We start from the raw sequence: 14,223 nt of genomic DNA, 5'->3' as shown, positions 1-14,223 counted from the left end.
CAATAATATACACAAACACTTCCACACACTTACAACACTATACCACACACTTACACCCGACTTCACATCATACACACAAATTTAAATGATGATCACCCATTTACTGACATTTCACTTTCTTAGACAATGACACAGCATCACATACATAAGACATTGTTTCCACATCGTTTCCACACACACATGCACACACTTACCACACACTTACACACACTGACACACACTTAACATACACTTACACACACTTACATACACACACTTACACACACTTACACCCATTACAACACACTACACACACTTAGATAAACACGTAAAGACAGTTACAACACACTTAAGACACAACTTACACACTACAACACACAGATTACAAAACACCTATTTCACGACCAACATTACAACACACTTTTCCACACACTTACACAGATATAAGACACACCATACTTACACACCACTTACACACACTTACACACACTTAAACCATACACACCACTTACACACACTTACCCCCTCACACACTTAAACACACTTACACACACTTACAACACACTTCCACACACTTACACACCCACTTACAACACACTTACACTACACCACTTACAGACACCTTACAACACACTTAACCCCCCCACTTACACCACTTACACAACATACACTTACACACACACTTACACACACTTACACACACTTAACACACTTACACACACTTTACACACTTACCACACTTACACACACTTACACATACATACACACACAAATTTAAATGATGATACACCCATTTACTGACATTTACACTTTCTTAGACATATGTACACAAGCATACACATACATAGACATTGTTACACATAGTTACACACACTTACACACACTTACACACACTTACACACACTTACCACACTTACACACACTTACACACACTTACGGACACCACACAACACACACTTACCCACACTTTACACAACACTTACACACACTTAAACACCACACACACTGACACACACTGACAACACACACACATACACACTTACACACACTTACCACACATACACACACTTACACACACGGACACACAATTACAACACACACTTACACACACCTAGATAAACACGTAAATACATTTACAGACACTTAGAGAAACTTACACATACATACACACAGACTTAAACCCAGATACACCTATTTACTGACATTTACACATTCCTACACATATGTACACATGCATACACAGATATAGACACAGGTACACATACTTACACAACACTTACCAACACACTTAACACACACTTAAACATACATACACACACACTTACACACACTTACACACTCTTACACACTCTTACATACACTTACACACACTTACACACACACTTACACACACTGACACACAACTTACACACACTTACACACACTTACACACCACTTACACACACTTACACACACTTACACACACTTACATACACTTACACACACTTACACACACTTACACACACTTACACACACTTACACACACTTACAAACACTTACAAACACTTACACACACTTAAACACACTTAGAGATACTTAGTGAAACTTACACTTACATACACACACACTTAAACCCATTTACCGACATTTACACACTCTTGCACATACATACACATGCATACACATACATAGAAACACACACATAGTTACATACAGTTATACGCATTTACACACGCTTTCACTCACTTACACATATATACACACACACCCACACACACACACATACTTACAGACACTTACACACACTTACACACACTTACACACACTTACACACACTTACACACACTTACACACACTTACACACACTTACACACACTTACACACACTTACACACAATTACACACACTTACACAGATTTACACACACTTAAACACTCTTACACACACTTATACACACTTAGACATATATACACACACTTACACACACTTACACACACTTACACACACTTACACACACTTACACACACTTACACACACTTACACACACTTACACACACTTACATACACTTACACACACTTACACACACTTACACACACTTACACACACTTACACACACTTACACACACCTAGATAAACACGTAAATACATTTACAGACACTTAGAGAAACTTACACATACATACACACAGACTTAAACCCAGATACACCTATTTACTGACATTTACACATTCCTACACATATGTACACATGCATACACAGATATAGACACAGGTACACATACTTACACACACTTACACACACTTACACACACTTAAACATACATACACACACACTTACACACACTTACACACTCTTACACACTCTTACATACACTTACACACACTTACACACACTTACACACACTTACACACACTTACACACACTTACACACACTTACACACACTTACACACACTTACACACACTTACACACACTTACACACACTTACATACACTTACACACACTTACACACACTTACACACACTTACACACACTTACACACACTTACACACACTTACACACACTTACATACACTTACAAACACTTACACACACTTAAACACACTTAGAGATACTTAGTGAAACTTACACTTACATACACACACACTTAAACCCATTTACCGACATTTACACACTCTTGCACATACATACACATGCATACACATACATAGAAACACACACATAGTTACATACAGTTATACGCATTTACACACGCTTTCACTCACTTACACATATATACACACACACCCACACACACAGCACATACTTACAGACACTTACACACACTTACACTACACACACTTACAACACACACTTACACACACTTACACACACTTACACACACTTACACACACTTACACACACTTACCACAATTACACACACTTACACACACTTACACAACACTTACACACACTTACACCACTTACACACACTTACACACACTTACACACACTTACAACACACTTACACACACTTACACACACTTACACACACTTACACACACTTACACACACTTACACCACACTTACACACACTTACACACACTTACACACACTTACAACACACTTACACAAACTTACACACACTTACACACACTACACACACTTACACACACTTACACACACTTAGACATATATACACACACCTTACACACACTTACACACTTACACAGGCACTTACACACACTTACAACACACCTTACTCACACTTACACACACTTAACAACACTTACATACACTTACACACACTTACACAACACTACACTACCACACTTACCACACCTTACACACACTTACACACACCTAGATCAACCCGTAAATACATTTACAAGACACTTAAGAGACCTGTACACATACATACACACAGACTTAACCCAAGAGTCCACCTATTTACTGACATTTTACACATTCCTAACACATATGTACACATGCATACACAGATATAGACACAGGTACAACATACTTACACAACGCTTACACAACACTTAACACCACTAAACATACATAACACACAACTACAAACACTCACACACTATACACACTCTTACTAACACCTTACATACACTTACACCACACTTACCAACACGTACACACACTTAACACACACTGACACAAATACACACTACTTACACACACTGTACACAACCTACACACACTTACACACACTTACACACACTTACACACACTTACACACACTTACACACACTTACACACACTTACACACACTTACACACACTTACATACACTTACACACACTTACACACACTTACACACACTTACACACACTTACACACACTTACACACACTTACACACACTACATACACTTACAACACTTACACACACTTAAACACACTTAGAGATACTTAGTGAAACTTACACTTACATACACACACACTTAAACCCATTTACCGACATTTACACACTCTTGCACATACATACACATGCATACACATACATAGAAACACACACATAGTTACATACAGTTATACGCATTTACACACGCTTTCACTCACTTACACATATATACACACACACCCACACACACACACATACTTACACACACTTACACACACTTACACACACTTACACACACTTACACACACTTACACACACTTACACACACTTACACACACTTACACACACTTACACACAATTACACACACTTACACAGATTTACACACACTTAAACACTCTTACACACACTTATACACACTTAGACATATATACACACACTTACACATACTTACACACACTTACACAGCATACACACACTTATATACACAGACTTACATCTATATCAAATCAAATATATAGATTACTTCCATTATCATCAACAAACACTCCCCAACTTGATGTCAAGCACGAAAAACTTACTCGGTTTATTCTTGTTCCAGTTATTCCAAGACGACAATTCCTCGCCAACATTGTTGTCTGAGAAATAGAGGAGACAACTACTTCACCGGCGAGTATTCGCTATATTAAACTCACAAAACAACTAGTATCCACACACCCTCATCAACGGCGGATCCGGGATTTTTTGAAGGGGTGGTCTCAGGGGTAAATTCTGTGGGCAAAGGAATCCCAGTTGCATTTTTACCACAGGAAGCCCATTTGACCTCAGGAATGACAGGGGATCGGGAACCCACCGACCCTCCCCCTGGATCCGCACTTGCTCATCCACATCTCCCTCTTGGTCACCCTCACTTGGGGGTGTTGGTTGGAATCCAAAAATGGAGATCAAAACGTTGTGTGTTGTGGAATTCTCTAACACACAAATAACAGAATTGTTAAACAAATTATTTAATGCGAACAGTCTTGAGCTTTGTTGATATCTATTAATCATATTTATAATGGTGGCACCTAACCCTGCAGGGGGGGGGGGGGGGGGGGGGGAGGTCGAGGTGAGGACAAAAAATTAAATTAGATAAGTATCACGTAGGCAGATAAGAAATAAGGGGGAGTAGAGGGAGGGAAGGAAAGGATAATGGGGAAGGGGAGATAGAGAATAAAGGGCAATGGGAGAGGGTGATAGAGAAGGAAGTTTTTCTTATACATATTTATTTTAAATTGAGCTGTTTTAAAAAATCGAACTGGTTCAAAAATCATATTGAATCCTAAACGACAACATATATACAAATTGCAAATAAATCTATATAATTAGAGTGCTTTCATTATACCCGTGAAACACTTTGTTATAACAAAATTGTGCAAGTTAGTACAAAATTATGTGCAATTTCTTACAAAGTGTTTCACGGATAAAATGAAAGCCCTCTACTGTATAAAGCCGTATAATATAACTGTATAATATCTAAAGAGACATTCACTTTATGAAAAAACCTTTTCGTAACAATACGCGGAAGGACATGGTTATGGCTTCACTTCCTCAGTAAGTCATTTAGTCATGACGCGACCTCGCCGCCTCATCAGATATTAATGTTCAAAGAATTGAGCCGTATTTTCTTAAAAGTTCAGCAATTGTTATTGTTTTGTCGGTGTGACTAAATTTATTACTGTCTTGAAAAAGTTGCCAATCCGTTTTTGATCTTTTTGGTGGTACGCTGAACTGGCGAATCAATGACAGTTTCCTGTAATTTCTCATACCTGTTTAACTATGTAGTGAAATTATTAAATAAAAAAATTAAATACATTTCAATTTCCTAACATTATCCGGCTAGAGGGGTTAATATGATTCTATAGTACATCTTTTGAAAAAGTCAACGTGCAGCCGAAACTTGTCAGAAACGCATATAGCGATGTTGTAGAGAAAGAACTTAAAAAGTGTCTACGTTTTACAGCTAACGCCTTCATTGCAGAGATATTTATATTAAAAGTTGAAAATGGTATTTTCCGACGTTTTTTGAATAATCATTAAAATCTATCTTAACAACGAAGCTGGAGTTAAGTAGAAATCGGAGACTTACTAAAATTATAAATAATAAAATATTTTCACTCGTAACATGAAAGGTAGGATCGCAGTGGGCTTTGCGGGCTCTCATAGACGTATAGGTATTTTTTAGGAAATGCAAAGAAACGGCCAAGAGACAATACAGAGTTCTCCTCGGGATCTCCAAGAACGAATGGTGCACGAAGTTGTTGTTTGTTGTTCCATCATTTTTGTTATTACTGCTGTTATTTGTTGGTCCATCGTTTTTGTTGTTACTGCTGTTGTTTGTTGGTCCATCGTTGTTACTGCTGTTGTTTGTTGGTCCCTCGTTGTTACTGCTGTTGTTTCTTGGTCCATTGTTGTTACTGCTGTTGTTCGTTGGTCCATCGTCGTTGTTTTGGTTGGTTGTTGGTCCATCGTTGATGTTACTGTTGTTGTTTGTCGGTCCATCGTTATTGTTGTTGTTGTTTGTTTGTATTTCGTTGTTGCTGCTGTAATTTGTTGGCCTTTTGTTGTTGTTCTCAAGTTCACTGTCTGTATTGTTGATTATATTTTTCTTTCGCCCATCGTTGTTTCTGATGTTGTCTTGCTTTTGTTCTGTTGAACAAAAAGAAAGTAAGTGTCTCTTGAGAATCCGGTCCCTTACTGAATAAGGTGGTAATATAGATTAATAAACGACAGTGCAACCCACAGAAGACTTATGATAGCTGCAACGTGATATGAACTCAACTGGTATTTCGCGTTTCTGTTGAGGTTTTTGATGCTGGAGATGACTGTTATTTCAGAATATTTTGAAATTAATATGCAATAAAAACTGTCAAATCACAATAATGCCATATACTTGTACCTTTCATGAATGCAGTAAAAGTTTTTATGACCATCTTTCCCATCTTCACTCCTTCCTCTTCTTTGTCATTACCAATGAACTGTTCGCCCAAGCTGGGGGTTCCATAGGTATAAAAACTGGTACCTGTATAATTTTATTGTTATCAGTGAGTATTATAATTCATACCGTGAGTATTTCATTATTTTAATTTTGTATTTATGTTAAGACCTGCAGTGATAGACCCAGCTATGGAGTGCAGGGGGTGCACAATCCCGCCTGAAAGAATTTCAAGGGCTTGTTTTGAAAAAAGTACAGTTCTAGATCCCCACTGACCTAGATGATGCACATGGGGGCACATGTTGCAAGGATTAGAGCGGGTGATGCAAAGAACATAATATGTGATGATGTAGATAGTAAATCACTTGCCTCAGCATCATTGCCTTAACCAAATTCCATAATATTATATAATAGTAATGATAATATTTATATGAGGCTAAATGCACTAATTGCTCAAAGGTGGCTCAAAGGTTTAGATTGTGTGGGGTTGTAGAATGGTGGAACACCTATAAAAATCATGCAACAAAGGCTCTGTACCACAGCTAACAAAAGCAAGCTAGTTGTCATTGAAACACAACATGCATGCACAAATCATAAAATAGATGTTTTACTCTGGTCCTATTCATATCAGCTTGAACAATACGCATTTTCAGTTAACCCACCAAAAAATTAAGGTCAGCAGTCAATCATTAATATTATTATCAAGTGTTTTCTTGGAACATAGGTAGACTGTTATGAGCAAGGATGCTACCCTTGATTGGTTACTACATGTATGTCAATATCAACCAATCAAGACAAGTGCAAATTTTTTAAGCTGAGTCCACTAAACTCTAAACAGCAGGGTTGAAAGTCCTTGAATAGGACCAACTAATTCAAGCAAGAATAAACCCCTTTCGAATTCCAAATTACTGCTGTGTTTCTTGATTACAGACTCATTAGCACAGGGTTAGCCTCAAGTTTGTGCAGAATATTCACATGTTCCAGTAAAGGTCCGTCGAGTTTCAAAATGTTTGTATTGTTAAAGTTGTGCATTCTTCACTTTTCTGTTGGTATTCGTGAATATTTAAACACTGATACGAGGCTAACCCTGTGCAAATGAGTCTGTAATCAAGGAACACAGCAGTAATTTGGAATTCGAAACTGGTCTATTGGATCAGTGGTACAATGTGTTGGACTATGCAACAACATATCATAAACTATACATCCAAATCGTGCCCACTGAATTTCATGGAATTAACAGCACATCAACAAAGTAACATACTATGCTATTCATCATCATCATCATCACTACCTCTGCTGTGCCGCTTGTAGCCCAATATAATGATTTCCCAGTCATGTTGGGAATGAAGTATATTTGCCTGAGCCAAAGAAAATAAATAAATCATTCTCTGACTCTGTCATTTAGCTAGTTATAATTATTCAAGGGAAGTAAGGTGAAAAATTTCATCGAATATCTTGAACAATTTTTCATGTTCACTTGGCAGAGTTTCATTATATTAGAGCAATCAGTATGCAGTTAAACCATAAAATGGTATCCATTTATTTTTCAATAGGGGAACTGTAATTCTTGTACTTAAGGGGTAGTTAGCAATTAGCATTTAATTGAACTATTAGTCACTAAATAGCTACTGCTTGTTAGTATTTACTTGACTTTATTTCATAGTTTATTTGTAATTGCTCTACAAAATCTTGCAGGAATATATGGAAGATTATGTGTGTATATCTATTACTGTAAAAAGTGTTGGTAATAATTACCCTCATTTGCATCTTTTTCCTTTGATCAAGGGGACATGTCTTGCCCTTTCTTTGCAATGCCTCCCAGTCATGAGTTGAAATGATGTTAAAATCATTTTTGCATTTTTTACACTTTTTGGCTGCATTGCCATTCTTCTCTCCACATAATGAACATTTCTGCAAAAAATCGATAGCTTTGATATAAATTTATAGATAAATCATCACATAAATATTTTTTCTTTTGACTAATAAATGAACTGCTTGTTTTTCACATTACAATATATCACATTTGCAAAAACTTTGTCCTGAGATTAAGAGATTTAGGAACATAAAAACACATTACAAAACAACAGAAGAACACCGAGTATATTGTGTTCAGGAAAAAGATGCAAGAAAATAGTTTATCATAGCCAGTTACCTATAATTAACCTTAACTGCAAGTCTTGTGCAGGAACGTATTTGGGATTTTTCATATGGAGGTCTTAAGGGGGTGGGGGTGTGGCAGGGGGATTGATGGGAGATCCTAACATTAGGATTTGAAGATAACATACAATTCTTTCTATCAGCAGCAGTAAGGGGGACTCGCGATTGATGCCGTATATTTGCGGGTTTTACCCGGGAAATTACGAACGCGGGTACAGCAGATTTACGGGATTTCCCGCGAAAAGTCCCTTACTGCTGCTCTGTTGGGTACTGCAAACGAAGTATAAAATACTTCGTATATAATGGATACCATCAAAAGTATCAAGAACAAGACTGTGCGCAAACTTAGAACCCAGGTTCTGGACAGGTTAGACGCAGACTTTGCCTTTACGACATTTATGGAAGGTAATACGGATGAGACTATGACACAGGAAAGAGCAGAACAGATAATCGACCTAATGCCCGAAGGTAATTACCGTTTGGAGTTGACCTTTATAAAGTATCTGGACGGGGAATGGATTATTGAAAGGGGCCGCAATCCCATTAGAGCGTCTGGTAAAAAGAACCTGTTCGTCTTAAGTAAGGCTACCAACCCGGGAGCATTAGAAGGAATTGACATGTTATTCTATGAGGTTGCTTACCCTGTTACAGTGGTAATTTACGGGGCGTATGAAATGCCCACGCCAGATGTAAAGAAGTTACAACCAATGCGACATCCTGGTAATTGTGTTGGTAAGTTAGTCCGGGAATTCTTTGAAGATGCTTCCCGTGGTGGTAAGTTAACCTTAAAGCGCCGAGAAGCCATTCGAAAGTGGGAGCATTCTACCCGCAAGACTGGAGGAACCATAGCCAATATTAAGAAGTTGGAAGTGGCATTAGAGCGGCGCATACACGTCAAAGATATCACAGACGGGTTTATTTACTCTGGGACTCACAAATATGGAGGTAGAGGAGCTCCTATTGTTATCTACCAACATAATGGGCACGCTTGGCGGGAACTAAGGTTTCCTAAGAAGGTTAAGACCTCAGTCTACAAAGTATCTCCGTTAGCAGACTTGGTTCATGAGAATTCCATCTGGTTAATGGACGCAGAAGGTAGGCAATTTATGACACAAGACGGTACTTTGTATAGACCCGAAATGGAACAGCTGAAGATAGACAGCGTTTGTGAAGACCTGGGTGAAGATTTTCCCGAAGTATTAAGTTCTCGTTCCCTGGACTTCTTAGCCGCAAAGAAGCGTAATGGCTGGAAGCCGACTCCTAGCGACCTTCCAATTCCAAAAGCCTGCATAGAACATGGTCACGGAGGTCTTTGGAATATGGAATACGACGAGGACGAGTATGTCTCGCTGGATATGAAACATTGTTACCCTGCGTCTTTCAAAGGCCTAGGAGATTGTAAAGAGTATTATGACCGTTACGGACATCCGGGCAGCCAATTCTTTAGGGTAGCTTTGGATGGTACGTACGATGCCCCAGCAACAGGATTCGTTAGATTGACCAGCTGGAAGCTAAAGGAGGGATTACATCCCATAATTTACGCGTGGTATGGGAAGCATCTGCAAGAAAAGGAATGGATCCCTGTGCCGCTATTAAAGTTCCTCGAAGAACGGAAACTCCTTACGTACGCTGCTCATGAGGCAATATTATGTCGTCGGGAGTTTACCAAATGGCTGCCAGAAGACAATGCTACCGCCCGCATAGTTATTGGTAAGTTCACTCAGGGCGCAAAGGAAGGGGAGAAGCACATGCAACGCCGCTTAATCACAGATAAAGGAGAATTAAGCTTCCTCGTGCAACGAGCTCACGACCAAGGTTCAATGGTGTCAGTAGAGAAGTGGGATCATTTCACAGATTCCCTGCAACAATGGAATGCATTGTGTTACTATCAAGACCACAGACCGCAGTATTACCATCTGCGTGCTAGCATGTTAGCTTACGCCCACATTAATCTCTTAGCGATGTTGCTGCGGTTTGACAAGGAAGACATTCCAAGAGTAGCTACTGACTCTTTGTACGTCAAACCTGCAGTGCTCGAAAAGATGCAAGAGTTCTACACCGACGACGAATTAGCAGAAAGCGGGCAATGGAGGGTCAAGGACGAAGAGATAAAGGCCTGGCGAGCAAGAGTAACCTACGACGGTAATCATGCTAAAGGAACGGTAACCCCGACTGAGGAACCATTACCAAGTGTCACAGACCCCATTTCTTACCACCGCTTCTCTTATCTTTGCGGAACAGGAGGCAGTGGTAAGACTACCAGAGTCCTGCAACTATTCCCTAAAGTAACCGTATTAACTCCTACACATCGTTTAGAACGCGAACTCACCGCTATGGGCTTTGAAGCACAAACTTACCATAGTTTCTTTCGTTGGAATGGCACTAAATGGGTCCTAGAAGCTATTCATGATATTCCTCCTGTGATCTTATGGGATGAAATCTGTACTGTGCCCTTAGAAATCCTAAAAGAGTTCGTAGACTTCCTAAAAGGTAAGTGCCAGGTAATCTTCGCAGGAGATCCTTGCCAGCCACCCCCAATAGCAGGGGAAATGCCCCACGAATGGTTAAAAGGAATGGTAGATTACGCAGAGGAAATTAACACCGCTTACCGTAGCAAGGATCAAGTAAGGAACCTCAAAGCGGAACTAAGGGGCCTTACAGACGCTCAGCAATGTAAAGTACTCCGTAAGAGAGTACGAGCCAAGTCCTATGAGGAATTCTTACAGGCCTGGAACCCCAAAGATGTTGTCTTAAGTAGTAAGCGTGCTTCTCAGGCCCGTATTCAAAAAGATCTGTTAAATATTCACCGCGAAAGATTCCCCACTAATCTCGTACCCGTTTGCTATAAGCCCCGAGATACCAGAATGCAGAAAAGAGACGTACGGGTACCTGGCACTGACATTACTTTAGAGAACGCAGTTACCCACGATAAAGCCTGGGTGCAAATGAAAGACGTAGAAAGGATTACTTCCCACCCCGATTGGAGACTTGGTTACTGCATGACGGTACATAGTGCCCAGGGATTAACCGTAAAAGAAACGATATGGATCATAGACCAGCGTTTGTGTTGGAGTAACTTAATTTACACCGCCGTAAGCCGCGTAGAATACGCCAAGCAATTGAAAAGAGCTTGGGGTCCGCAACTGCGTTACGATAAGACCCCAGAAGACGTAGCCAAAGAGAACATTACGAAGAAACTCCTTCGCTACAAGCGCCACGACGAAGAAAAAAATATGACGTTCGACCTCTGCGTGGACGACGTCTATAAGAAAGGGGCAAGGTGTGCCAAATGTAACATACCTCTACTATGGAGGTTTGACCCGAATGACGATCAGCAGTTCTCCGTGGATCGTATCAACAACAAACGCGGGCATTGCAGAGGTAACGTAAGACTGACATGCCTAGAGTGTAATCGGGCGCGCGGTGCTGCGCTACTCTGAGTCTTTGGGGACTATGAGCAGCTCTTCCATGACAAATCCACGACTTGGGCCATTTAGGTAATACAACACGGGTTGCCCTTCCTTGGTGACGGACTTTGAAATCTCATACGTTTCCAAAGACCAGTTAGGATCCGTGGCTCTCTTACTGCCACCTTCGAGTTCCCCCGGCTGATAGAGGTATCTGACCACTATGTTGCGGGGTAGCTTTTTTTCCTTTAGTCCGACCGCCCTCGAACTTCTGACGTAGGACTTGTGTTCCACGTGTTTCTTTTTTATGGCATCTCTGGGTTTTATTCCCGTAGCCCTGGCCGCCTCGTTGTTCAAAGCCGCGACGACCTGGGGGAGCCTCTGAGTCCATTCTCTGTTGCGTTTGGATGGATCTTCCAGCTCTTTCCAATACTGGTACCCAAAGAGACGCTCGGCCAGGGTCTTATTGAATCTTTCGACGATGCTCTGACCCCTGTGGTACTCAGCTTCGGCTCTCCTAATTTTAGTGCTGTGGTCTTTCAGGGTCTTAGTAACCACGCCCATGAACTCTGTCCCCGCATCCACTTGCAGCAGCTTAGGCCATTTCAAGACGCGCTTATAAATCCTACCTAGGGCTTCTGCGACTTCCCCAGAATCCTTGCTGGTTATGGGTTCGGCGTCCTTGTATCTGCTTGCGATATCAACTACGGTCAAAGCGTACCTATAGGTCTTCTTTCTCACCTTGTCGTGCGGTAAGAAGAGCAAATCTGCCTGATGAACTTCATTGGGGGCATTTACGGTAAAGCTGGGCCTGGGAATGTACTTAGGCACGGGAAGATAAACCTGCCAGAGGGTTTGTTTTTTTAACCAGTTCTTAGCCGTTTCTTCTGATACCCTGGCCGCGGTCGCGAGTTTCTTGATGGCCGACGCTCCTTTCCAATAGCCTTCAGGCCCATAGTAAATCCTTTTAAGTTTGTCCTCAGTTCGGCCCATTATATGAATAGAATCGCGCTTCGCTTGATTCAAGCGAAGGATAAAACAAGATTGATCTTACGTCCATTAAAATCCACCGTCTTTCCGTCCACTTTAATGTTGATGTTTATGCTTTCCACCAAATTAGACAAGTCATAGCTCAAAGAAATGGGGGTGTATTCTACCAGGTCAAATGGATTACCTTTGGGTAGAAACTTGGACATAAGAGAAGACTTTTCTCCATTATTGTAACTATGGATCAAGTCGCAATAGACTTCGTAAGAGGATGCGACTTTCCATTTTACATCATATGTAGTACCGCTATTTATTGTGGTACTAGTAAGACCCAGGAGTTCTACCAATGAACTGCCTTTTAAATTAACGCTCCCACTATTTTTTTTGAATTTCATTTCATGGGGTAATCCTGTGGTAAGAGTATATCCATGCTTTGCTAGCTCCTTAGCCAGTGTTATAGGTGTGTATTGGGAATCTGGTATTTTTGGTTTGGCGGCATTATCAACGACAAAGCCATTAATTAAATTATACCAAGAATTGTACAAAGAGCAACTAACCAACCGAACCCTTTCCGCGCGGATGGGAGGATTCAGATAAGTGGTAAAGTTATTCTTGTCGCTTTCCAAAAAGACGATCATTATAATAGATACGCCAAGGCCACGCCTCCTGCCAGCCCTGCGACTCCTACGAAGACCAACTCACTATTTTTTTGTTTCTTAGAAGGCTGGTAGTAATTCTTAAAGTCAGGCTTCTTTAACACCACTGTGGGGTGCGCCTGCGAATAAAGTTTAAAGGCATAGTCTGTATTTTCAAAGTTCTTATCCGCCTGCATTTTGTCTTGGTAGTTCTTGTCCAACCAATCCCGGTAGGCTTGTCTTTTTTTATTCCAAGCCGCCACGTCCCGCTGATA

The 14,223-nt window shown here is 40.3% G+C and overlaps 2 protein-coding genes across 2 annotated transcripts; both read right to left on the bottom strand.

The window, feature by feature from the left end:
* Window positions 1–5,228: 5,228 nt before the first annotated feature.
* Window positions 5,229–8,668, bottom strand: LOC148904252 (uncharacterized). Its single transcript, XM_089025527.1, has 4 exons — window positions 8,518–8,668; window positions 8,054–8,120; window positions 6,727–6,849; window positions 5,229–6,476 (listed from the first exon to the last, which is right to left on the bottom strand). Exons 1-4 carry the CDS (start codon window positions 8,527–8,529, stop codon window positions 5,815–5,817), a joined length of 864 nt encoding a protein of 287 aa, XP_088881653.1. The 5' UTR covers window positions 8,530–8,668; the 3' UTR covers window positions 5,229–5,814.
* An 853-nt stretch (window positions 8,669–9,521) lies between these two features.
* On the bottom strand, window positions 9,522–12,890 carry LOC148904251 (uncharacterized). The gene is made up of 2 exons (XM_089025526.1): window positions 11,277–12,890; window positions 9,522–10,778 (listed from the first exon to the last, which is right to left on the bottom strand). The coding sequence occupies exon 1, from the start codon at window positions 12,888–12,890 to the stop codon at window positions 12,351–12,353; it is 540 nt and encodes a 179-aa protein (XP_088881652.1). The 3' UTR covers window positions 9,522–10,778; window positions 11,277–12,350.
* Window positions 12,891–14,223: the final 1,333 nt, after the last annotated feature.

The sequence above is a fragment of the Actinia tenebrosa genome, unplaced genomic scaffold (genome assembly GCF_029948245.1).
Source record: "Actinia tenebrosa isolate PJP-AT-01 unplaced genomic scaffold, QUT_ActTen_1.0 utg4097__unscaffolded, whole genome shotgun sequence".
In the NCBI taxonomy this organism is placed as follows: Eukaryota; Metazoa; Cnidaria; class Anthozoa; order Actiniaria; family Actiniidae; genus Actinia; species Actinia tenebrosa.
The sequence above is the reverse complement of the archived record's forward strand: the minus strand, read 5'-3'. Positions and strand labels throughout refer to the sequence as shown.